Source organism: Labrus mixtus, chromosome 6 (genome assembly GCF_963584025.1).
Source record: "Labrus mixtus chromosome 6, fLabMix1.1, whole genome shotgun sequence".
In the NCBI taxonomy this organism is placed as follows: domain Eukaryota; kingdom Metazoa; phylum Chordata; class Actinopteri; order Labriformes; family Labridae; genus Labrus; species Labrus mixtus.
In genome coordinates, this window is record NC_083617.1 from 3,863,258 (window position 1) to 3,886,988 (window position 23,731).

General features: G+C 41.7%; 1 protein-coding gene across 13 annotated transcripts in view; it reads right to left on the minus strand.

Annotated features, from left to right (window-relative positions):
* LOC132975171 (neurexin-1a) overlaps nucleotides 1-23,731 on the minus strand; it is a 343,741-nt gene that overhangs the window by 209,362 nt on the left and 110,648 nt on the right. For 9 of the 13 annotated variants that reach the window (XM_061039533.1, XM_061039528.1, XM_061039532.1 and 6 more), the window contains 4 exons: nucleotides 14,369-14,670; nucleotides 11,499-11,522; nucleotides 10,224-10,385; nucleotides 1,862-2,303 (listed from right to left, as the gene is read on the minus strand). In XM_061039533.1, the coding sequence (XP_060895516.1) occupies nucleotides 1,862-2,303; nucleotides 10,224-10,385; nucleotides 11,499-11,522; nucleotides 14,369-14,670 (930 nt within the window). The remainder of the gene's footprint in view (nucleotides 1-1,861; nucleotides 2,304-10,223; nucleotides 10,386-11,498; nucleotides 11,523-14,368; nucleotides 14,671-23,731) is intronic. The other 4 variants (XM_061039539.1, XM_061039538.1, XM_061039534.1 and 1 more) reach the window with 1 other exon arrangement.

A 23,731-nucleotide genomic window follows, 5' to 3' on the forward strand; every position in this document is an offset into this window, starting at 1 on the left:
GAAATGTCATTAGTGCACAGCTCAGCAACAGAACTGTGCAGTTACTGTCTCAGTCCAGGGAGAGACCACCTCCTGTTTCCATGGAAACTTAAGCAGGGTAGACAGGGAAAGGAGAAGCAAGCAGAATGGGCTCGAATAACAAAAAAGATGTTTGATAGCTTTTTGTGTGTGTGTGTGTGTGTGTGTGTGTGTGTGTGTTCTTCTGTCTGCGTGTGCATGTAAGTATGAGGGGATGGATGATAGGATGTTTATGAACCAGAAATTAACTTAATATGTATTAACTATTTTATAAGAAAGCATCTCTAAAAGTTTAATCTACGAGATATAAATCCTATCGATTCAGGCTAAGCCACTTAGAACTCTATTTTACTAATATAACTTCATCCTGAAACCTTAATGAGAATATTGCAGCTCAATGAATTTAATTTGATAGAAAAGACACCTGAGCACTGCAGTTCAACATGGAATTAAAAAAAAAAAAAAAATCCTGAATGGGCTCTATAGCTATTTTAACCAACATGTGCATAGTTCAATTTGCACCACAACACAGTATTGCTCTGGGGGTAATGAAACAGTTAATCTAATTTCCACCTCTTGAGATGGAGTGGAAAACACGGTCAAGAGGTATATCTAATTTGCAGCATGACATTGCGAGGCCTTGGCTCCCAGCACACACTAACAAATTGCTGCTTAGATAAGCAAATCAACAGGGACCAAAGCAGAGCGACCCGGGGCTTTAGAGGACACGACGGGAGAGGGGGCAGAGTCATTTGGTGGCAAATATGGGTCTTGTATCACAACACATGACACAGAGATACCATGAAATGAAGATAGGTGACTGTCATTGAAAGCATTGTTTTCACTAAATATCTGGAACTGCTAACAGGCATGAGTGGAAACATCGATTTACTTTCCCTTGGTGATGTCGTATCCGTCTGGATATCATATTTCACAGAAAAGTTACCCTGTGACCCTGCAGTATAATATATTTTTAACAAGTCAATCATTTATCTAGATGGTGCACAGCAGAGCTAATACTCCAGGTGTCTGCAGGATGCTGCAATATATATTCAGGGCCTGTGATAGTCCATTTTTCAAGCTCATTTTCATCATACAAACATGCAAACACATTTTGTGTGCACTTTAAATATGATTTATTTTTCTGCCTTTTTCTACAAAACCTAAAATAAACCCTTTAAATAAACCTAAATCCTTAGATCACTTTGAACACTACTGATGTGTAGTTCATTTCAGCAGTTTGGGAATATTTGGCTGCACTGTCTGTGTTTGTGTGGTGGATGAGCGATTCAGTGGAGGACAGGGGCAACGACCTATCCTCCAGGCCGAGAACGATCGAGAACAGCACTGCGCACCAACAGAGGACGGGGGCAGACTGAGGGTGTGAAGGAAGCTCCAGATTTGTCCTTGTGGTTGGCAGTAACATCAATCAAAGGCCTTTGAATGTCTTTATTTCAGCCGTTTTCTCGAGATCTCCACGGATATTCTCGTAATCACAGGAAAAGCAGCATTTTTTTATCCCGACATAACTAGATAAATAAGTCGGGATCTCGAGAACACAACTGAAATGAAATTAGTATCACATGAAAAGTGAGTAAATTAAAATGTATGCTCTTTTTGAATCTGTTTGTAATTTTTCCCATATTCCACTGCAGCACGTGTGTTGCCAAACCAGTGAGGATCTTTTTCATTTGCTGGGGTTTGGTCTGTTTGCATGTGCTTTTAAATACATTGCAATATGTTGGACTCTCTGGGGCACGATGGAGGTAATAGCGAGAGCACAGACCTTGTGTTACACACTCTTTGTCTAAAGATAGTAAACAGTAATGGACTTGAATGTTACCTGATCTGCCGTCCCGCTGGAAGTCCACGTGGTACCACTCTCCATCATTGACCTTCTTATTGACCGCCCTGGTCTTTGTGGTTCCCGAGCCCATATCCAGCAGCAGGTAAAGATGGCCGTCCAGCATCTCGATGGCAAAGAAGTCCACCTTGAGCGTCTGGGGATTCTTAGAGTCCTTGGGCTGCTGCTTGGGCTTTCCGTGGCTGAAGAGCAGGAGGCCATTAGGCTCTGTGGTGCGGAAGTCAAAGGAGATGGAGCCCGTCTTCTTGGCGTTCCACTTGTTCAGGACAATGAAGGACTCCGGTGTCTCGAATGTGATGGGATCCAGAGTGGCCACGTTCTCACACTTGAAAGCCACAGTGCCATGGACCTTCATCTTGGGATCACCCAGTTTGGCCAGCCTGGACAGCTCAAGTCTCACATCGTTGTTTTTGTACACAACCTGTATTGAAAGAAGACAGACATTTTTTTTTTAAAAGCCATACAGGAAGTAGAGTAGCTCACCAACAGAGTGAGAAATTGACTTTTTGTGATGTTTGAAAAATTTTATTCTACTGGCAATCTAATCATTCTTGTGTTTGGGCCTATTGTAATATTCAAGGTATCAAATACAGCCCTTGGTATCTCAAGGTAGCCTTCATGAGGTTCTGCTTTCATGAGACACACAAAGCTTTACACCAACTTAAAAAAGAGATACTACCATTACCAACCTATCGGGAAAAAACTGAAAGTTAAGGTGAAGGTTGGGGATGATGGATGTACCAAACAACAGCTGGGCTAGTGAAAAATGAGTGTTCATGCATGTTGACTCATACAACTCACAATACATCCATCATGTTTTAACCAACCTTAACCATGTTTTTGTTTTTTTTGTTGCCTTAATCAAACGAGACTGAACTTTTAATTCAATGTTTGTCAGGAAGAAAAAAGATTCTTATTCGTGCTTCTGTAAGACATTAAAAATACAAACATTTGGTGTCCGTATGAGACCCTAAAGGGTACCATGTGTCAGAACTAAGGCTGTCCAAATGTTTGTCTTTCAATACTTTCAACATCTTGTGTTTCATAACAATACAAACTCTGTTATTTCGATGATCAACAGCAACGATAAGAACTCAAACTTTAAAGAAAACTTCAGCTCTTCAGTCGTACTTTTAACCAAAAGCTGCCTCGAGCAAAGGAGAGAGAGTGCTTTCTAAATTGCACAAATATGTTGGCAACATTAAGGTACCCAATGATTGCCAAAGTGTATCAATTTAGACAATGCGGAGGAGTATGCCTGCAATTTTCGTATTAAAAAACACAAAATGAACCAATATTAGGAGCCTAGGACTTTTATTATAATTTTTATTAGATTATTTAGAGTAATTTTTGGGCCTTTTTGCCTTTAATGGATAGAACAGCTTAAGAGAGGCAGGAAATGCGAGGAGGAGAAAGCAGGAGATGACGTGTAGCTAAAGGCCGAGGCCGGACTCGAACCCTCAGCCACTGCGACGATGACCATAGCCTCTGTACATGGGGTATGGGGCATAACCGCTAGGCTAGGCGCTCCCCAGGACTTGTATTTTTGTTGCTATGATGGGTAAGTTTACGACCCTAGTCTGGATAAGCTGCCAAAAGGCCATGACGAAGCGTTCGTAACCGACAACCACAAGATGAGAAAGCATTGCGAGTACAAATGCTTCCTAAATGAGCGAGCTGGATATGAAAACATTCGTCGTCACTGTGACATTTCTTCCCCTCAGGACGGTGTATCATAACAGGGTTTGCTCGGCTCAACTCTTGGTCATCGTTGTCACACTGTACCGAATGCGTGAGAAACCGTTTCAGCACGGCGCCAAATGTCACCAACATCATTCTTTTTTTTTTTTTTTGCTCCCCATTTGAAGCCTTCACAACACATGCAGGGTTTCATCCAGCTGAAGGTTGCAGACAGGTCAGCCGCTCTGACATCCATTTTGACTTTTAACTTCGGTGTCAGCTGAAGGAAGAGGCGGCCTCAATTTGGGAGGCAACGGAGATAATGGTTTGGAGAAAATGACTCTTTCAGGAAGCACCTCCTGAGATTCTGGGATTGTTTGTGAAAAGTGGGATGGAGAGTGATGAATCTAAACTGCTGCCTGGATTGCAGGTGTGGAAGAAAAATGCTGATTAAGCTCCCTGTGGCAGACTGTGATTAAAATAAAAGTGGGCAGCTGATGGATAAGTCGCACCAAAGGAAATTAAAAACCAGCGCATAAAAACCTACATAATCACATTTTGACATTCAGTATACTGTACATCAGTGTTTTTCCAAAGAGGGGGGTCTCCACCCCTTGGGGGGGTTGCATGAACTTGAATGGAAGAGGGAGGGAAAAGGACATCATAACATCATTTTTGACAATGACATCGCTTTAGACAGTCTTAATCACTAAATATCAAGATCTATGCTTTCTTCTTCTATGTCAATCTTTCAACTGAACATAAATTACACACAACTCTAGCCAATCAGAATCGAGTAGCCGCTATGAGTGACACATCAATACATTGCTGTACCACCGAAAACTAGCTACCTACCTCAAAAATCTAGACAGAAAACAAACAAATGAATGAATAACGAGTGATAATTGAAAAAATAAATATACATTTACTCCCGCTATGAATTATAGTTGGGACAAATCGATTGCCTTCATATTGCACGATAAAAGTAGGAAACTTGCAAGAGTCAGAGGGCCGCTGCTAATTGGGTCCTGGGCTGCATTTTTTGTTATTCTCACTGAAACTCAAACATCAGCTTCGGTTTATATTCTCAGACACAGCACACCAGACAAGGTTTGGCATCCGAGTGCTGTTCTTAATGAAGTACATTAGTGCTGTGACCTTTGCGATGCCGGCAGCTAGCCCATTACCATAGACGGATTCTTTATGTCATTAAAGCACCAATTAACCATGGATTAAAATTATTATCCTATGCTTCAGTGCAAGCATCATCCGTCCAATTTGCCAAGCCGGTTATTTTTTATTTTGTCTCTATTTATTTGAGTATGCAACTCGTCTTTAATATCATGTTGCACTGTTATATGCACTAATCAGCCACAACATTATGACCTCCTGTGTAATCCAGTGCAATTCAATACAATGGTTCTACCATAAATTCTGCTTTTACAAAGCTTTGACGTTTTCTGTTTTGGTTGACATGTTCAGAAAAAGATGATATATTTCTTACTGAAGTCATATTGGGTGGTGGTGGTGAATCTGTGTGCATCAGGGAAGATAATTCTATAAGGTTAGGACTTCAGAGCGCTATCACACTGAGGGTGGTTTCACACTAAGCACCTGGATCTGAGTACGCTTGACCCTAAAGTCTGGTTCATTTGATCAGTGAGAACAGGAACGTACTGTTCTCGTACTGTACTCGAGTACTGGGCCTGAGTCCACTTGAAGAGATGGTCTCGAGCATGACTCATATGTACTCGAGTACAGTGAATGCAGCTGACCTCAAAGAAGGAAGTGGACCGCTATATGACGTTATGCTAAATGGTAAATGGACTTGAACTTGTATAGCACTTTTCTAGTCTTCTGACTGCTCAAAGCTCTTTGACACAGGTCACACCAACACATCCACATACTGATGGCAGAGGCTGCTTTGAGAGACCATCAGAAGTAACTAATCCAATTTAAACTCCAAGGACACATTGGACATGGGGAGCTGGGGATCGAACCCCCGACCTTCCAGTTGAGAAGACAACTCTACCAAATGAGCCACAGCCGCCCAAAATGGCCTCTGTCACTTTAAAAAAAAACCTTGTAGCAGCACGGTAGAGGTGGAAGTAGAGAGAGGGTCGTTGCTGTTAGCAGGATGGACTCAGCCTGTGACTTTTGAATTTTGATTTTTAAACGACTTTTAAAGTTTTTTTTTTCTCTCTGTCTTTATGATTTCGACATCTTGTGTGAAGCACTTTGAATCGCCTCGTTGCTGAAATGTGCTACCGAAATCGAACCTCTATTGAAAGGTGTTCCAAATATTTTGCCCACTTCATTAACATTAACACACGGGGAGAAGAGTGAACATGCAGTATAATGCACTCGAGCACAGCACCACCCGCAACGACTTCAATAATTGATCAAAAGAAAAATCATCACCTTCCTGAGTTTTTCTTTTTGAAGGCATCAGATTGCAGAGATGGTCATAATGTCTGATTGGTCTAAATGCAGTGTGACAGGTCTATTGAGTTCTGCACTCTACACTTTTAAAAGACTCCCTTTGATAGAAATACTCAAAATATTGACCGTATTCATATCTCTCAAGACTAAAAAAGTAGCTACAACGAGCGTAGAAGGGGGGCATTGCATGTCACAGCGCGTAATTGGCAACAGCCTTGTAAAAAATTAGAGACAGGCAGCACCTCGTTATTATCCAATCTCAGTAATGACAGAGCATCTCGTGTAAGTGCAGCTGTGATAACAAGGATTCCTCAGTCTATGTCATTTCCATAAAAAGATGCTAATGAACGTTTTGAATGTCAAAACTTTATCATTAAGACGTCAGCGTGGTCACGATGCAGCCAAATTACCTTATCACAAAAACATTGTACACGAACCTACGACGACACTTTAACACAAAGCTGTCAATAGCGTGCCAGGCGGGAGGGTTAGAGAAGCAACGAGTGCTTAACAACGACCCCCCCCCCGGGGGAGCACAGTCCATGATCTCATCCTGCACCACTCCAGCTCTACTAATTGGTTGAATACGGTTCTCGAGTGACAAACGGCGCCATCCTGGTCCATTCATGTGTATTTACATAACACAACAGTTGTAATGGTTAATCCATAAAACGAGGAGTTACAGCTGTGGAAAAAACACCGCCCCATGTTCTGTTTTTTTATTTTTTTTTTATCGTCATGCTAAAGCGCTCACCTGTAAAAGCAGGACACCTCTGATGGGATTTCATCTGCATGGAGAGTTCCTGTTTATCACCGAGGTCACATCTACTAGTGTCTAACTGTTCAGGTGGGTGAAGCTCATAGCGCCTGCTGAGTTTTCTGATAATACCTCGTGGCAGTTTGTATCCGACTTCAGTTAACTATAAGATCGCCACTGCTCCTTGTATGCTCGGGTTGGTTGGTCTGCCTCGTCTGCACGTAGACTAAACCACTGGCATATTTTTATTTATAAGGGTATTCTCGGGTCTGCTTCCATCCTACCTACAGAGTGACATACTTCAAAACAGTAATGGAAGTTACTTACACCTTCTAACCATCCCTAAAGCCCGTACTGAATTAGGAAAAAGGGCGTTCCAAGGATGCTGCTTCTTGGAATCGGTTGCAAGATACTTTAAATCTTCGGGAGCTGGTTTCCTTGAATGTTTTTAAAGGTCGTCTTAATGATCTGGAGGCAGAAATATCTGACTGTAGATGTTTTTAGCTAACTCGTATTGCCCCTTTTGGATCGCTTTGTTGCTGATGACTTATGACAGATTCTGATGAATGGTTCTTTTTGTGATTCCTGTATTTATGTTCATTGTTTTAATGTCTGAAACCCTGTAATTGTGCTGCTGCCTGTCTTGGCCAGGACGCTCTTGTAAAAGAGATTTTTAATCTAAATGAGACTTCTTCCTGGTTAAATAAAGGTTAAATAAAAAAATAAAGGAAAACAGGACACACAGATGAGAGCGTGCTTCTTCCGTCCTCATCGTCATCTTCATGTCTGAAAGAAACTAAATGTGGGACAGAACGTTCTGAAGTCTTGTGTCAAATGAGTAATTGAATAAAAATGGTGTCTCTGCGTGCTGAACTTCAGTGATGTGGACGAAAGGTGCATCAGATACAGCCTGTTAACCCTCATCAATTCTTCACAGTCAGGACACAAAAGGGCACCTCTCAGAGTCAAAGGAGCTTTCGGTCTGAGCCACGTCTACACTGCTACTAGTAGTGCTGCACTAATTCGTCATCAAGCTCGGGCTGTGACAACTGAGCTATTATTGCACCACCCTTTGTTTTGCCATCAGAACCAACAGGCGGGCGTGGCGACTCAGAAATGGAATCTGCACATTAACGCTGCGGGTGGAGGGAAAAGAAACGAGGCGGGAACATGTGATCATCAGTCAGGCGCTACAGCACATATGTTCAACCAGCGCTCACATGATATCGCAGCATACATGGAAGATGACCTGTGACAGGGGGCTTCTGTATAATTCAACAGGCGGGGATGAGACGATGCAGCGAGCTTGTCAATGTGCCATAAAAGACTGGAAGATAACCTGAGCAAAGTGAATGATACTAAATATGGATTTTACAGTGTAACAGGCTATATTTTTTTAGATCTGCGTTGTGTAATGAAACTAAATAAAAATGAAACGGTCTCAGGAGGGGGGGAGTATAAGAAGAGGAATATCATATCTTAAGGAACTATCACAGCCATGCAGTATGAGAAATTTAATCTGATCTTCAAGAGAAGCTGCTGCAGTCGCAAATGTCTTCAGCTGAAAGATAAAAAAGCATATAGTGCACTAATTCTGTTCCCTTTGTTTGGCATCTGCAGCACCTCAGCAGCATTAACTAAGAATCCCTTTTTAACTACCGGACCTGCAACAAGATGTACACGGCGTGCAGCCATGTGGTCCAAGCCAGACTCGCTCATTAAACAGAAAAAGACTCAACTTCTCCGAGAGGCTCACTGAGGACGACAGGGTGCCGCTTTGGGTGAAAGACGAAATGTAGGACACGGGAAAACTTTTAAAAAAGGAGAGAGAGAGAGAGAGAGAGAGACGATAAAAACGAGGGGAAACTGTCATCAAAGCTGAGAGATGAGTGACTGGATCATTTTGTGATTCTGTGGGGTGAAAAGATGATGATATCAAGAGTGTGTTCTTCAGCTGCTATGACAACCTATTAGCTGCCACCTAAAATAGTAATAATCTAAAAATCTAATCTCAACGAGGATACATTAAAACACAGATGTAAACGATTACAAAGTGGATAGTTTATCATCTGAATAAGGAGTCTGGATGAAATCTAATGGAAGGTGTAAATCGGAAATGTGCTGAATGCATCAACATGAAAAATTTCAAGCAGTGATGAACACTTCTGCACCTTGTTGTGTGTTTCATTCCTCAAGGTGAGAGTTTTGTCCCAGCTGCATTTTCTTAATTACAAAGTTAAATTTAAGGGATGGGGACCAATCATTTTCATTGATTTTAATGTAAGTCGATGTATTTTGGGCTTTTGCCTTTACTGTTTCTAGATAGGACAGTGGACAGTGATAGATTAGCGGATTTTGAGAGAGAGAGGGGCAATGACATGCAGGAAAGCAGCGGCAGGCAACCAGCTTGGAGGACCAAAGCCTTCATCTGTGGGGCGTGGCCTAACTGTTAGGCCATTAGCGCCCTATTGATAAAGATTCTGAAGCCTCCGCTCCCCTACAGCGACACACCTCCAACCCCACTCGATTGAAGAAGTAATTAAACAGAACGCACCGTTGAGCTCGAGCTGCAATTGCCTGTGTCCTGCATTGTTGTGTTAGCATGCTAATGTTAGCTTGCTTTAATTAGCTCGTAGCTTCATATTGCAGATAAATTGACAGGGAATGACCGAGATATAAAAACACTTATGTGACATCCAAATAATCAGTGAGTATGTTCTTCTTCTTTTCTCTAGTCCTTGACTAAAACAGCTTTATACCCAAGGCTGTCCCGTCCAACAACAGTACAGCTGGCGGGACTCGAGCTTCTCACTCATTGTAGACCGTCATGACTCATGAGACACATTAACACAGGATAGACTTGATTTCTGCTGTATTTAAAATATTGCACATTCTTCCTCTAACCGAACCGAGTTTTGATCCCCATCCATCCATACGTTACCACGACTACTTACAATGTAACACATAACCGTCACAAGTTATTACCAATGCTCTCTATTAGTCTAGTGCTGCGTATTCCCCGGTGGAATAATGGTGAGGTGTTAACTGTGAGAGTTTCCTGACTGCTCATGAAAATTCAACCTGACTGATCTCAGGATCACAGCTCCTCTTTGAAGTGCACCTGACAGAAGCCGTGTGAAGCCTGTGATAAATTCCACTCTAAGGCTGAGTTCTTCATGCCTGCTATACTGTGCTACACACCAGACCCCTCGACGCGGATGTGTGTGTGTGTGTGTGTGTGAAGCATTATGAGTACAGTGAAGGGGCGTTGGAGGAAAAGTAAAGTATCTGTGAGAGTTTCTTTTGTGAGTAAAAACAGAAGCAACAAACTAAAGCAAAAGTGTAAAGGATAAGACAGGGTCAGCGTGTGGGTGGAAGGGCCTGTTGTGGTGTCCTAAGGTGAAAGCCAGTCATACTCGGTCCACCCACCAGTCTCAGTGTGCACACAAGAGTGGTGTTTACCTCCTTCAGGCATCCCATGAAGTTGTTGCTAACCGGAGATCCAGGCAGGTCAGCCGTGCTAGGACTTCCTCCGACATAGAAAAAGTCATCCGAGCCTAGCATGGTGTAGTCTTCTTGTGTATATCCTGTAGTGGTCAGAATCCCATCCACGGATATCGTTACCTAGACAACAAAGCACAAGGAAAGAACACGCTATACTCAGGCAGCCTATACAACACAACGCTATTGCCTCTCCTTCTTGTTGTCTATGAAAGATTTCCCTATGTGTATTTTCTGAAACCCATTTTCATGTCTGTTTTCATTGTCTTTTTTCTTGTTTTTTTTTATTATTATTTTGACCAGTTTGGTTAGTTGGAAGACTGCAAGCCTTCAAAAAGAATGCTAATCTGGTTAGAGAGTTAGTAATCTGCCCATACTACAGTGTTAGTATTGCACCTACTGCAACTTAAAAATAATTTAGCAGACACAAAAATGGTGTTAGTAGAACGTTAACTTGGTTAGTTTAACTGTTATACAGTCGTTCATATTAGTACGTCCAGCAGTTCTACAAAAGAAATCAAATCGTGCTACTGGGTTAGATAGGGAGCACATGCTCTTAAAAAACACAATCACTAGTTAGTAAAGGACAATGACTGAGGGTATTGGACAAAAAAAATAGCATGCATGCATTTGTTCTTTTTGTTTAGAGCACACAAAAAGAAAATGTTCCCAAATGTTTAATTGGGATGTTAAAAATGTTCAGAACTTTGTAACTCTTTGAAACATTGTCAGATGCATGCAGAAGCTCATGGACACTGAGAAACCACCAAAAAATAAAGCAGCAGAGAAGCACCACTGACAAACACAGCTCGACTGTCACAACCATGTGGACGAATGGGCAGTGTGACATTTGCAACACATAAGTCAAAATTGCATGCCATGCAAAGTGAATGGGGGATACAACTGGCTGAGCCCAAGAGCATCAGGCCAGCCAGACGGGGAGAGGGGTCCTCATTATTAACCACAGCTTGATGCAAAAGGCTCGAAATGATGCTCCTAAAAAGGTGGATCAAACAGAATTGGACAGGAAACAAGTGAAATAAAGAGGGTGAAACCAATGAATGACCCAAGAAATCAAAAAAGGATTTCGAAAAAGTAAGCAGAAGAGTACCAACCGCAATTTCCCTTTTTTTGTTAATGACGTCTACAGTAAAAAAAGAAAGAAAAGAAACACACGGCAAACCCAAACTAAGAAACAATTAGAATGATATCTACCGAACAATGTAGTTTGTTTACCATAGCGTGTCCAATGCCTGAGTGCTTTGTGGAAAAGGGGGGAGAAAGGAAATTAAAAACTGTGAACAGAATAACGATTGTTACTCAAATAATATATGATGGTCAATACTGTTAGTACATTGTTAAACGGCAAAAACCATACTGTTAGTAGAATGGCACATTCCATGAGTGATGTTAGTTTGTTTCCAAAGCATGTTAGTAACATAGAGAAAAAAGGGCAAAATAAGTTTAACAAGAAAAAAGCAGACCAAGGAAAGAGCGAGAAAGCTCCACAAGAGGTGCCAGAGCTCGACCGGTGACTCCCTAGGATTCCTCATGGTGTTTTTTTTTGCACCATGTTCTGTATGCAACCATACCGCCGAGAAGCAGAAAAAGCTCCTTCACCCTTGACCTGACATAAGGTTATGATTGACAGAAATCAAATGGTTCATAAGAAAGAATGCCTAAAGCACATCAGTTGACCCTCTTTTACAAAGTCCTAAGTTCAAGACCATTTTAAACTTTACTTTTTTCGCACTAGTTTTTTTTCCTTCTTTGTACTTTGTTTGAGGCAGGAGTCCAATCCAGTGTATCAGACTTTCCGGCCCCCATTCAATACTGTACCTCCTTTTGGTCTTATTGATGAACTTTAGGATCACTTTACTGCAATGAGACAAAGCAAAGAAGACCCTGACACAGAATGAGGAGGATGGCAATTTGGATTCCCCCACAGAGCATGCACTCAATATGCATGGTTTTCTTCTCACAATTTGAATGCAATGAATGTCCGAGCTGGCCAAATCCTTACGTTTGCCACTAATCAATTTCCTGATTATGCAAAAGAAGCAGCGTTACTGGTACTGAGGTGAAGAGCAACATTTCCCACCAAGTGAGCAGAGACGAAATCTAGAGATGTTGTCCTAATTATGTGTTTGCAAAGATTTGAGATACTGTCCTTAGAGGTCTAATCGAGCAATGTCATGTGGGTCAAAATAATCAGTTTGATACTTCAGGGTAAAGAGAAAGAAATGTGTACAATTCCATTTAACACAGAACAGAAACAGTCAAACAGGAATAAGTGCTATCCTGGCAAACCTGAAAGCAATTCATCTGGAGATCCACAGTCTATACAAGGCCCTTAAAAAATATCTCTGGCCTTTAGAAGCTGAAGGTAACCTGGAACGCCATCCTGTCCTTTTGGCTTTTGCATGTGATCTGCATCATTAAGGGAGTGTGGATACACACTTTACGTACCCCACCAGCAATAAAAAAGTGATCTGGACCAAACAAAAGTGTACTACGTGTACAGAAGTTATGCAACGGACCAAGATGGCACCAATGGCAGAAATCAGACTAGTTTGCCATGTTTGGTTTCTGTCACTGCCTTTAACAAACCTCTTTTCTGGATGGTTGTGCAGGTAGCACAAGTGTGTACTCTGCCAAAAAGACTGACAAAGAGCTTCAGCTGAAAAGTATCACTTACAGACAAGCGCAGACATCTTTAATCGGCTACTTGGACATCATTCAATTTACACCAACTTAAACCATTTAAACTGCAAGTCTTGGCTGTTGTAGTTGGTTCAACAAATTGACTGGCAAAGCAAATGCAGTTGCACGGTTGAATGAAATGCAGAGTTCTTGGGGGGTTGTCTTTCTGTGTGACAATTTGGTTGGCCAAATTCCACAAAGCCATCTCAGTCGGGCATTTAAGGCTATTTAGGCCTTGGAGTTCTGAAGGGAAACCCCATGTCCTGCTGTAACAGAGCCATAACAGATCAGCATACTTCAATGGAGGCAGGTAGCTTATGCCAAAAACAATGGGGAGCCTGATATTGTTCAGCGCTACTAAGAATATGTGGATAGCATCTCAGAAGTTTTTCAGAATAGTCATGATTCCAATAGACCCGTTCAGTTGTCCAAGTGCAGCCTCCTGATACCATTAAGTACATGTTTGCCAATGCTGCAAACACTTAGTGACCTCGCTCTTGCTAGGACAATCTGTTCTAGCAGGAGGAGGCGCTTGCACATGTTCAACGGCCAGAGGCTCCGCTTAACATCTTTCCTTCATCCCATCTGATTCCTCTGCTCTCGGTGAGACTCAGCCAAAAATCAATTCTGTTGATTCCCTGGCTGCTCCGACGTTTATGAGTTACACTGCCACTGGCGAAGGGCACTACCTGATGTATTCTGAAGTTAACAAATGGCAACAGGCTGCTTAATGGAATTCACTAGTTTCTATGTTTGAAATCTCGGGCTGCCTAATCAGATCACGCTGTCAATAGACACGCTTAGACGACATGTAGGGAAGCCAATCACAACCTATCAGAGAGTTTCACTTGTGTTAAATGATCTTTGATTTCGAAACCTTACTGTAGCTTTGTTTCTGTTTATGGATAGGGAATGATTATTTCATGGATATTGATACCATTATCAAAACACCAAAACCCAACTCTTTGACCATACCACTATTTATACTCTACTATTATTTAGTGGACGATGAAACAACACTAGCAGTGGTACAATGTCTAGTTTTAAACTATGGCAGAACAAACAAATGTTTCCTCCAATTAACTGTATTTATTCAGTTAGTAGTGCACATTAAACCAGAGCAAATGTCATACCTCAGCATCTTGATGACCCTTAATGCTTTGTATGCAGTTTTGGAGCCATGTTTTTCCCTTGAACTGTAACCTAATAGAAGTCTCGATTCACATCTAGATGTCCCTGCTCACTTGTGGTTTCTGTTTTATCTCCACCATACACCACCATGATTCAATTTAGCAATCCGATTACAATGTCGGGAAAAATGATATATAGTATGATGGTAATGATTTAAGTGCATTTGTTTTGATTCATTTACTGAGTCTCTGCATCACCCTCTGTACTGTTACCTGACGTAGATTCCTTGTTACTTTGACATCATGCCAATCATTGTCATTAAATTTCCCATTGACTGGCTCCACCAGAGCTTCAAAGGCTCCAGACCCCAAATTAATGACGAGTGAGACAGCCCCATTTTTCAGCGCCAGGTTGACGTAATCAGCCGATTTGCCCGTGTGCAGCATCAGTCCATTCCTCTGCAGAGTTTTGAAAGACAGTGTGATTTCGTCACTGCTGCTTTGAATCGGGTTCAAGGACAAGTCGTAGCAGAAGAACTCAGATCCTTTGAAGGTTGCGACATACTCTTCTTTTCCTGCGGAGACAAAGACAGAGAAATGTGTTGCATTAATATCTTGGCCTCTTGGGTGCCTGTTGGATAGCAGTCAGGGAAAAAAAGAGGAATAATATCTCAAAATGTATTTCTAAAAAAGAAAAATAGAAAAATGAGGCATGCTGAAGTGCAAAGGATGCTACAGTACGAGATATGCCTACTACTGCAGCTCTTAATGACCAGCTGGTACCAACCTTAGCCAGAGTTAACAGGTGTGTCGAGTATAGCACTGCATCAGTGTAAATATTCATTATCACAAACAATAACAAAAGATGCATTTCCACCAAAAGAAGCTGAGACTTTTAGTTCAAGAAGCCTCAATTCACAGTATTCAAAGGTTCCTACAGCCTCATCGTGAGGACTGGAAAACATTTGTGTTTTCAACCATGCACAAAACTCCTGAAAATGTCCCATACTTTAATTTTTGGGGAGTAAAAAAACCAATGGTCCAATCGTTGGAAACATCTAAATGTACCTTGGTCCTCAGGGGAATTTCCTGTGGTGAAAATGCAGCACCAGAATACATCATTTTCAAATTTCAAACGCCACACCGTGTAAACTTTGACTTGCTACATAATGTTCCTTCACTGCTGTCTTGCAGCTCTGAGTTCCCTTTGTTTTCTTTGTTACATGCGTTTTGTTTTATGTCCGATGGATGACTTGTGATCAAGGCTTTGAAAGTACAAGAACTCCACATTAAGTTGTAAGGAAACAACTGCTGCAGTACTGACATTCAAACATTGAACGTTCAACAACATAACACATCAGCAACAGAGAGGATTCTTGAGCATTTTACACCGACCACAGACAAGGAAAAATAAGAATACCATAAATTTGACGTTAAGTGTATTCACAAAACACCACGTTACCTGACCTGAAAAAGTCAGTGAGAAGCAAAATAAGCTTCAGATTGTAAAGTTGTTAAGTATTGACCTCTTTTAAACAGTGACTGCTGTATATAAGATGAGATTCGGCCCGCCGTTTGAATTCATTTATATGCCTCACTTCAATCAATAATAATATCTGTTGACTGAAATAAATCAATATGTGTGTTATTAAGGTTATTGAAACATCTCGATGTGTTAAAATCGGCAGACTCCACAGTACATCAAACACCGGCATTTATCCAGTTTCCTGACCAACAATCTCCAAGAACATAACTGTTCAAACACAGCTTCTTACCACCTCACACCATTAGAAACACTCAATTAATTCTGCTACATATGTATCTCAAGTCAGCACTCATCAGCCTCGGATATGACAGGGGCTAAACAAAGCAAAAACAACCTTGGGAAAAAACCTTAACACTGCCATCGTGGGATAAAAACAGAGCGGCGCCGAGCGTCAGAGGGTGATGCATGTGAACCCCCATTAGTGAGCGTTTAAAAAACAGGTTTAGACAGATAACAAGCCATTAAGGCCACTAGCAGAAAAAAAAACCCCTCCAAAAACACAAATGGACCAAAGCATTCAATTATCATAAATGGAGAGTGCTGTACATTTGTATATAAGCCTGCCAAAGGACCAGACCCACACACACACACACACACACACACAGTCAAATACACGCACACACATCTTTTAGAGTAGCATCCAGGCATGCATGCAGCAACACAACAAATAAAAGGGGCCGCTGTCCACAACAATTTGTCACCTCATTGATTCCCTCTTTAAGGCACTATAGTGCACCTGTGGGAAAACTGTGAGGGCCAGTAATTGAAGTTGACTGGATCTCCCCTCTCTTTGGTCATTCCCTCAACGTCTGAGCCCCCTATCAGTGAAAATGAAAGACCTCTACCCTCTCCACTAAACCCACCCTTTACGCCACCACATAACAAATACAGCCAATAGTGTGGGGGTCATTCTCATCTCGCTCTCTTCACACAATCCCCCCCGCCCGCCCCCATGCCTGCACTTCACAGTTAATTCCCCTAACCAATGGAGAATGAATTGTGTGTGTGTGTACAGCAGGGCTGTTGTTAGAAATTTACGACACTTGGGGCTCGGCCAAGAGGCAGTTTTTCGGGGACGAGGGGCGGTACATCTAAGTGGAGAATTGCATTTCCATTCAAACACTGGCAATCTGTCGTACTGTGATGTAAACAGGGGTTTAAATGAAGCCGAACAATATGGGCATTAGCCTGGACTTGACTGTGTAACATTTGTGGAGAGAAGAATGAGTTGAAGCCAACACCAATCAGCGCTGTTCATGTCCATTGTTTTCACTCCGCAGTGGCAGTGAAAGGGCTGAAGCTGAGAGGATTGTTCTAATAACCAACAAACTTACAAAGAATATTGCAGAACATTTTTTTTATTGATATTAACACCGACTTGTCAAGCTTCACACGTTTAGCATTTTTGAGTCTTTTCACTATCGAGCTCTCAGCCAAGTCAAGTGTCAGGCCAAGCTCGCACTCAAACTTCCATCTGGCCACAAATGGTAGACTGCTTACAAAGCGCACAGCTGCCTCCTTTTAGCCGCCTTCCCCGGATTTGGATAAAAAGCCAATCTTCGATGCAAAATATATTCCTAAGAAAAAGCTGAGGAGGCATACTGCATTTGTCGTAAGCTTCAGAAGTATTTTTTGTCTTAAAGTCTTTATATGTGATTTTTCACACTTAAATATAATAGAAATCAAGTATATCCTCTGAAAATAACTCTGTGAGTCATGACTGTCTACAATGGGTGTAACACCCGAGTCCCACTGTCTGTGATGTTTTCAGAGTTTTCAGAGTCCTATCTTCACTTTGTTTACATCGCCCGGACGGCCGGCTGACTCCTCCCCTCGCGTATAAAAGTTGTTTAATTGAGGGACTAGAGAAAAGAAGAATAACATACTGTACTCACTGCTTAACTGTGTTTCTAGATCACGCTCATTTCAGGTAAATTTACATGCAGTGTGAAGATACGAGCATAATAAAGATCGCTAGCATTAGCATGCTAACACAACAATGCACCGCGAGTTGTTTTGGTTTAATGCTGGTGCTCAAGGGCGACATCTGCTGGATCAAAAAATCGCATATAAAGCCTTTAAACAACCTTTTTTTTTTTTAATCCAAGACCCAAATAAAAATCTTCATTATGTGCTGTTTGACTACTCGGGCAAATCGTCTTCACAACAAATTTTAAAAGCCTCTATTTGCATCAGCTTTTCTGCACCTTCCCCAAAAAAGTATCTCAACCAAACTCTACTCCACTCTAGTTATGTAGCACCTTTTGTACAAACATTTGATTATGAATGACCTCTTTGATTCATAGAATTAATTTATTAATCTCTAAAGTAATACTTTCAACTCCTTGACAATCAAACCGTAGAATACATTGATGCTTTCCATAGAACATTTCTCTCACATTCATGGTTTCGATATATTCATACATTATGTGACTGTACTTATTCAATGTGTTGCAAGAAGCCCTTGATCGTTTTTTTAATCTAACGCAGGTCACCATGTGGTGGACACTGAAGCTTCAGTGTTTATCCAGCTCTGCATGGGTCTGTAAACCTTTCTGTGTTCTAACCTCTCTCCATTTTTCAAAAGCATCTCCAATATTGATCCTAGTTTGAGCACGTTTCTGCTCGTGGAGCTTATTAGAAACATGCAGAGGCTTTTTAGGTACAATCACTTCTATCTGAACCACTTCTCTTGCCCGCTTCCATCGCTGCAACACCTGTTGACCTGATAACTGCTCTCATATCTGGCAAAGGGGCGTCCATAATGGCCGTGTGGGGGGGTCACATTAAAACCACCTACCTTCTCTGGTCCAAACAAATCCAGAGCATTCAGGAGCAGAATCTAAAGTTAGAAGGAGGACATACTGGCTGCTGCATTGTTGTCAGAGAAGCCAGCACTTCAACATAGCATGTCTGATCAGACAGTAAGGTTAACTCACTACATATCTTACTTAATTTACATTTCTTGATTGTCCAGACCCTTTCTTAGAATAAACCTTCTTCTGTCTGCACATATTGTCACACACATAATCTAAACAACAAGCCTGGACTAACATGTCCAATGCTTGTGACTGTACCCAGAGTTAGAAAAATGCATTAATGTTGCTTTCACAGCTTTGGCTCGTAGCTATTTTGCTCAGAACAGGTGCTATATAATCAGCATAAGCTTGTTGTGACAAGTGTGCTGAATGCTACATAATACAGTTTAAACCTTAATTATTTGGCTTTGGTGTCGTGTTTTTTTTAAACTCAAATTGCACATGCTGTGACCTGCAGTCTACAAAGGCAGTATTTACACATGCATGCACACATGCCGATCACATTTTAAAGCAGGATAATATAAAAGAACTGATTACTAAATGATGCCTATACCACGTCCCCTTGAGGAGAAAACACATTATGAACGTACATTTCACATTTTTGACAATTATCCCCGTTATCTACGCTTAAAGGGGTTAATGACTTCCACCTGAATTCACCTCATTACACTGCCATATGCAAAGAGCGACCTGAATGTTTTTTTGTGTGTGTGTGTTCTCTGCATAATTTCTGAGCCTTTAAAAAAAGAAGGCAACTCAACTGGTGAGCAAGCAGTGCATCTTTGTGTGCAACTCTTTCAGACACAGGATCACAGCACACACTACCTGCAGTGTTGGCGTCTCGAACGCCCATGTGTCACTCAGACGTGTCATTTCCTGCAGGAAAAAGAAGCTACTCAAGTCCTGAAAAAAAGTTTTGTCATTGCATTCTTGTGCCCCCCCCCCCCCCTCCCCCAAGCCTTGTCTCTCTGGGCTGTCCTATGGTCTATAGTCAATCAATCTAGAGCAAGCTGCCGGCACCTTTTTAATGCCCTTGAGTCATGACACTGAATTGGGGACATGGATAAGAGGCAGCTACTTTAGTCTGTTTTCAGAGAACAGGGGGGACAGAAAAAGACACAAACAGAGTGAAAATGTAGCTCCTGGGGAGAGACCATAAATAGACAGCCAGGTAAGAACTTGTCACAGTCTGTTGTGTTCGTTTCATTCAGCCCCTCTTTGCACAAAAAAAAAAAACTGAGTTTCTGTGTCTTCACCTCGCACTAAATTTACATCGAGGTGTTCACAAGTTTAAAAAGTCATCATTAGCAGAACGTATTTTAAACAGCAGATGGTTGTTTTTTTTTTTTTTTTATTCGTTTGAGCTGCGGGGAATCTCTTTGTCTTTACACCCAATTTCCACATACTCCGGAGAGAGCCACCAGCGCCACCAAGCTCTGCTCTGTTTGAAATACGCTGCAAGTCTGTTTTTCAACGGAGTACACTGCAGGCGTCAAGTCGGACCAAATATAACAAACCGGACAGGAAGTCAGACAAGGAAACGCACAGAGCAATCGGTCAATTTCAAAATAAAACACAATATACAGACTCAAGAGTGTATTTTTCATCACTGTATCAACATGAAGTCAAAACAGACGCCGAATGAACAACAAATGATCCTCAGAAAGACAAAAGCAACATGTTGTTTGCACGTTTTTTCCCATTTATTTCAGTGTGATCTTGTAGTTCTCCTGTGATGTGCGCTCTGCTGCGCTAAAACGTCAAGAAACTGATCCAGTTGGGCTGGGTGTGGGTGGTCCAACAGAGCAAAAACCGGGGCGCTGACGGACCGGTGAGTGCGCAGATAATGAGGGAATTGGGGGTTAGGCTCGTCCTCCTCCATAAAAATGATTGTTAATCAATAGCATTTCATTTCTGGTGTCTTTCTCAAACCACATTCTCTTTGGTTCCGACACATTTCCAGCCATGGTGCAGAACTAACGAACAACCCATTTTGATGGAAGTAATACAATTATTCGCCTCTCTAATTGAATTAGTGTCACAAAGAGTCAAAGTGTGACGGTGCTGCATGCAGCTCCAGCAAACAGCCAGGTATACCCAGTGGGAGGGGAAAAAAGAAAAGAAAAGAAGAGGCAGCATAAATGTCCCAAAGTATCAATTAACCCTCGGCTAATAAAAGCTGAGCGCATACAACTAAATCACTCATTCATCATGACGTGCCGAGGGGCCACAAGCGCGAGCATATGTAAGTACAACGGCGCCAGCGTGAGACCGGGGCGACCAGGAGGCTCCTCATCAGTCACTCCGCTCTGACACTAATCTGGCATCTGCTACTCTATGGCTGCTTTTTTAAATTAGCGCGCACCCAGGGGAGTGCTCTGCCTGTCAACATCAAAATCATGACACAACATTCTGCAACAGACTCGGCAGGATGCGCCAACAAATTACCTACCAAATGAACGTCAAGCGGCGGCTGTGGATTTAATAACCATTATTATTATGTCATCCGCAATTTTTGGACCCCGATGGTGGAAGTAAGATATCTGACAAAAAAACAGTAACAGGATGGGTCCTCTAGCCCTCATGCGTCATTGTGGACATTTTTGTCCATTTGGGGAAATGTTTCCTCTTTATCTGGCCACCATTTTTGTAAGAAAGTCTCTCTCTTCACACATTTTGGAATGCAAATTTTATTTTTTTATTTGATCAATAGAACACAGTGAAACATGTTTACTACCCTCTTAAGTCACTAAGGACAAAAATGTCCACTTCCAAAAAACTGCTATAAAAATAGAACAGATTTTTTTCTACTTTTTTTTTGCATAAATCTCTTAAACAACTCCAGCCCTGCTCAAAACCATCAAATTTTTAATGATTATCAGGAATTTAACCCTTTAAATGTCAGTTTGATTACATGATTCATGAATCTATTTTTATAGCAGTTTTTTGGAAGTGGACATTTTTGTGACTTAAGAGGGTAGTAAATTAAACTGATGCCTGAGGACGAGCAGTGTCTTAATATGTTTTGTATAAACAAGGTTTTAACCCTCCTGTAACATAAATGACCTTTAACCTCTAACAAATGCTAATTTCACTATTTTTAGTTTACACCCGCTGTTTTTCTTTTCTTCTTTTTCATTTTCCTTTTATGTGACTCTCATAATAATGTAACTTCTTCAGCTCAAATTGTTCTATAGCTGTTCTTTTACAAATGCAGGCTGCCACTGAAGTTTGCTTTCTCACACACACACCTCTCACAGCTGGAGGCTATCCCAGTCGGAGGGGAGGGAGGGGGGTACAAAGCAACAGAGTCCGCAACAATGACAATTTTGACCCATATATCATAGTTCAACATAATCATGTGATCAACGAAAGAGCAGGAAGAGAAGAACATTCACATCAAGCACCAATCGCAGGACACTAATACCATCTCCACAATGTAATCGAGGTGAATTTTCCTGAATATTTATTTTTGCATTCACACATTAGTTTACCCCGACTAAACCTTTACTTTTTATCAGGGGCTGGCAGGTACAAAAACGTCTGTCTGGAAAAATGTTGCCGTCTGCGTTCACACATGTATCTCATTCTGGAAACTTTGTGACATTTATGGGAGTTTTGTGCCAATGTGAAGAGGGCTAACTTTAGCTTGGAGTCCTTTTGTTTCAATGAGTTTTTTTTTAACTTTCATTTAAATAGCAGCATTTAGTCATACTTCAATTTTTCTTTTGGACCTTTGCATCCGTTATGTTATAAAATGTGCATCATTTCTGACTTTTCCAGTCCATCTATCTTGATGATGCTTCCATGATTTAAAAAAAAAAGGACAGACATGCTCTTCTGTTTATCTTTTGTCAAAAAAGAAATTATACTTTTAATTATCATTTATGTCGTTTTTAAAGGAACATTTTCTCATATGGTCGTCCTCTTGTGTCAGCAGGGTCAGAAAACATGGTGACACACAGGCGTATAAAGGATCCATATCTATTTTAAAGAGCCCATATTCTGCCCTTTTTGGGGTTCGTATATTTAATCTATGTTCCTACTTTTGTACGTTCACAATAGCTAAAGTCTGAAAAAAGTGTCTGTTTTCATGTACTGCTCCTCCTTGCTCCCTCTACGCTCTGAGTCCGTCAGCTACACTCTGTTGAGCCCACACTGTTAGACCCCACGTGGGCCAAGTCTGCTCTGATTGGTCTGCCGATCCGCTCTGTCGTTACTGGTCAGTTGCTCAGCACGCTTCTCGGAAATGTCCCGCCTCTTTTACCATGTTGGGAATGCAGCCACTGGCTCCGTCCGAGGGGAGCATAAACATTAGCACCTTAGCACTACTGTGCTACCGCAGGCTGCGGCATATCGTGGGCGTGCTACAGAAGTTAACGGGTGTGCAACATGAGCTGCTGGGCTTGCCACAACGAGCCAATGGGCTTAGATCAGTGATCTCACACTGACAAGACGTCACACTGGCAATTTTTTATCAAGGGGGGCTAGAACCGAGCGTTACATGCAGCTAATGCTACAGCTAACAGGAGGACGTAGGAGAAGCCGCGTTTCCGCTGACTTTGAATTTTTGCACATAGATGTGCCTAAACATGCACAGGACACATGGAAAACACACTAAAGAGCATATAAAACCAGAAAAAAGCAGAATATGGGACCTTTAAGTGGGGTCGCTTAAACAGCCACGGCAATTACGAGGCCCAACTCCACCGGTGCCGTCTTGTTCATGACACCGACTAACTAACTACATGACTGTCAGAGATCTCGCTCACACCCAACCTCCTCGCACCACTCGACAAAACCCTCCTCCAGCGCTCGGTAACAAGCTGAGGGGAAAAACGAGCTTGCTGTGTCACACTCAGGTTTACAAAGGTTCAGAGGAAGTTCACAGTTGTAGAAACGCTTCCCAAAATAAGCACCTGTCGATTGTTTAAGGACTAGAAGTGCCATAAATAAGACAGGAAATCTGAGGCGAAGCAACATGAAGACCAAAGTTGTTTAATCGTTTTGCGGGCGCGGCTGCTTGACTGACACTGGGTTTTCACTCTGTTCCCATTCACTCCCTGTTTCCTCGTTTGACTGGCAGCCTATTAAAATGATACAGAAGTCAGTGTCTGGCAGTCTATTAAAATGATAGGAAGTTAGCGTCATGAAGCCGGCTTAAGCCTCTTACGTTATGACAGAGAGAAGAGTTTCTGAAGTGCTGGATTCTCCATTTTATTACATGATTATCACACCATTCAAACAACTTAATAAAACGTCTCGAACGCG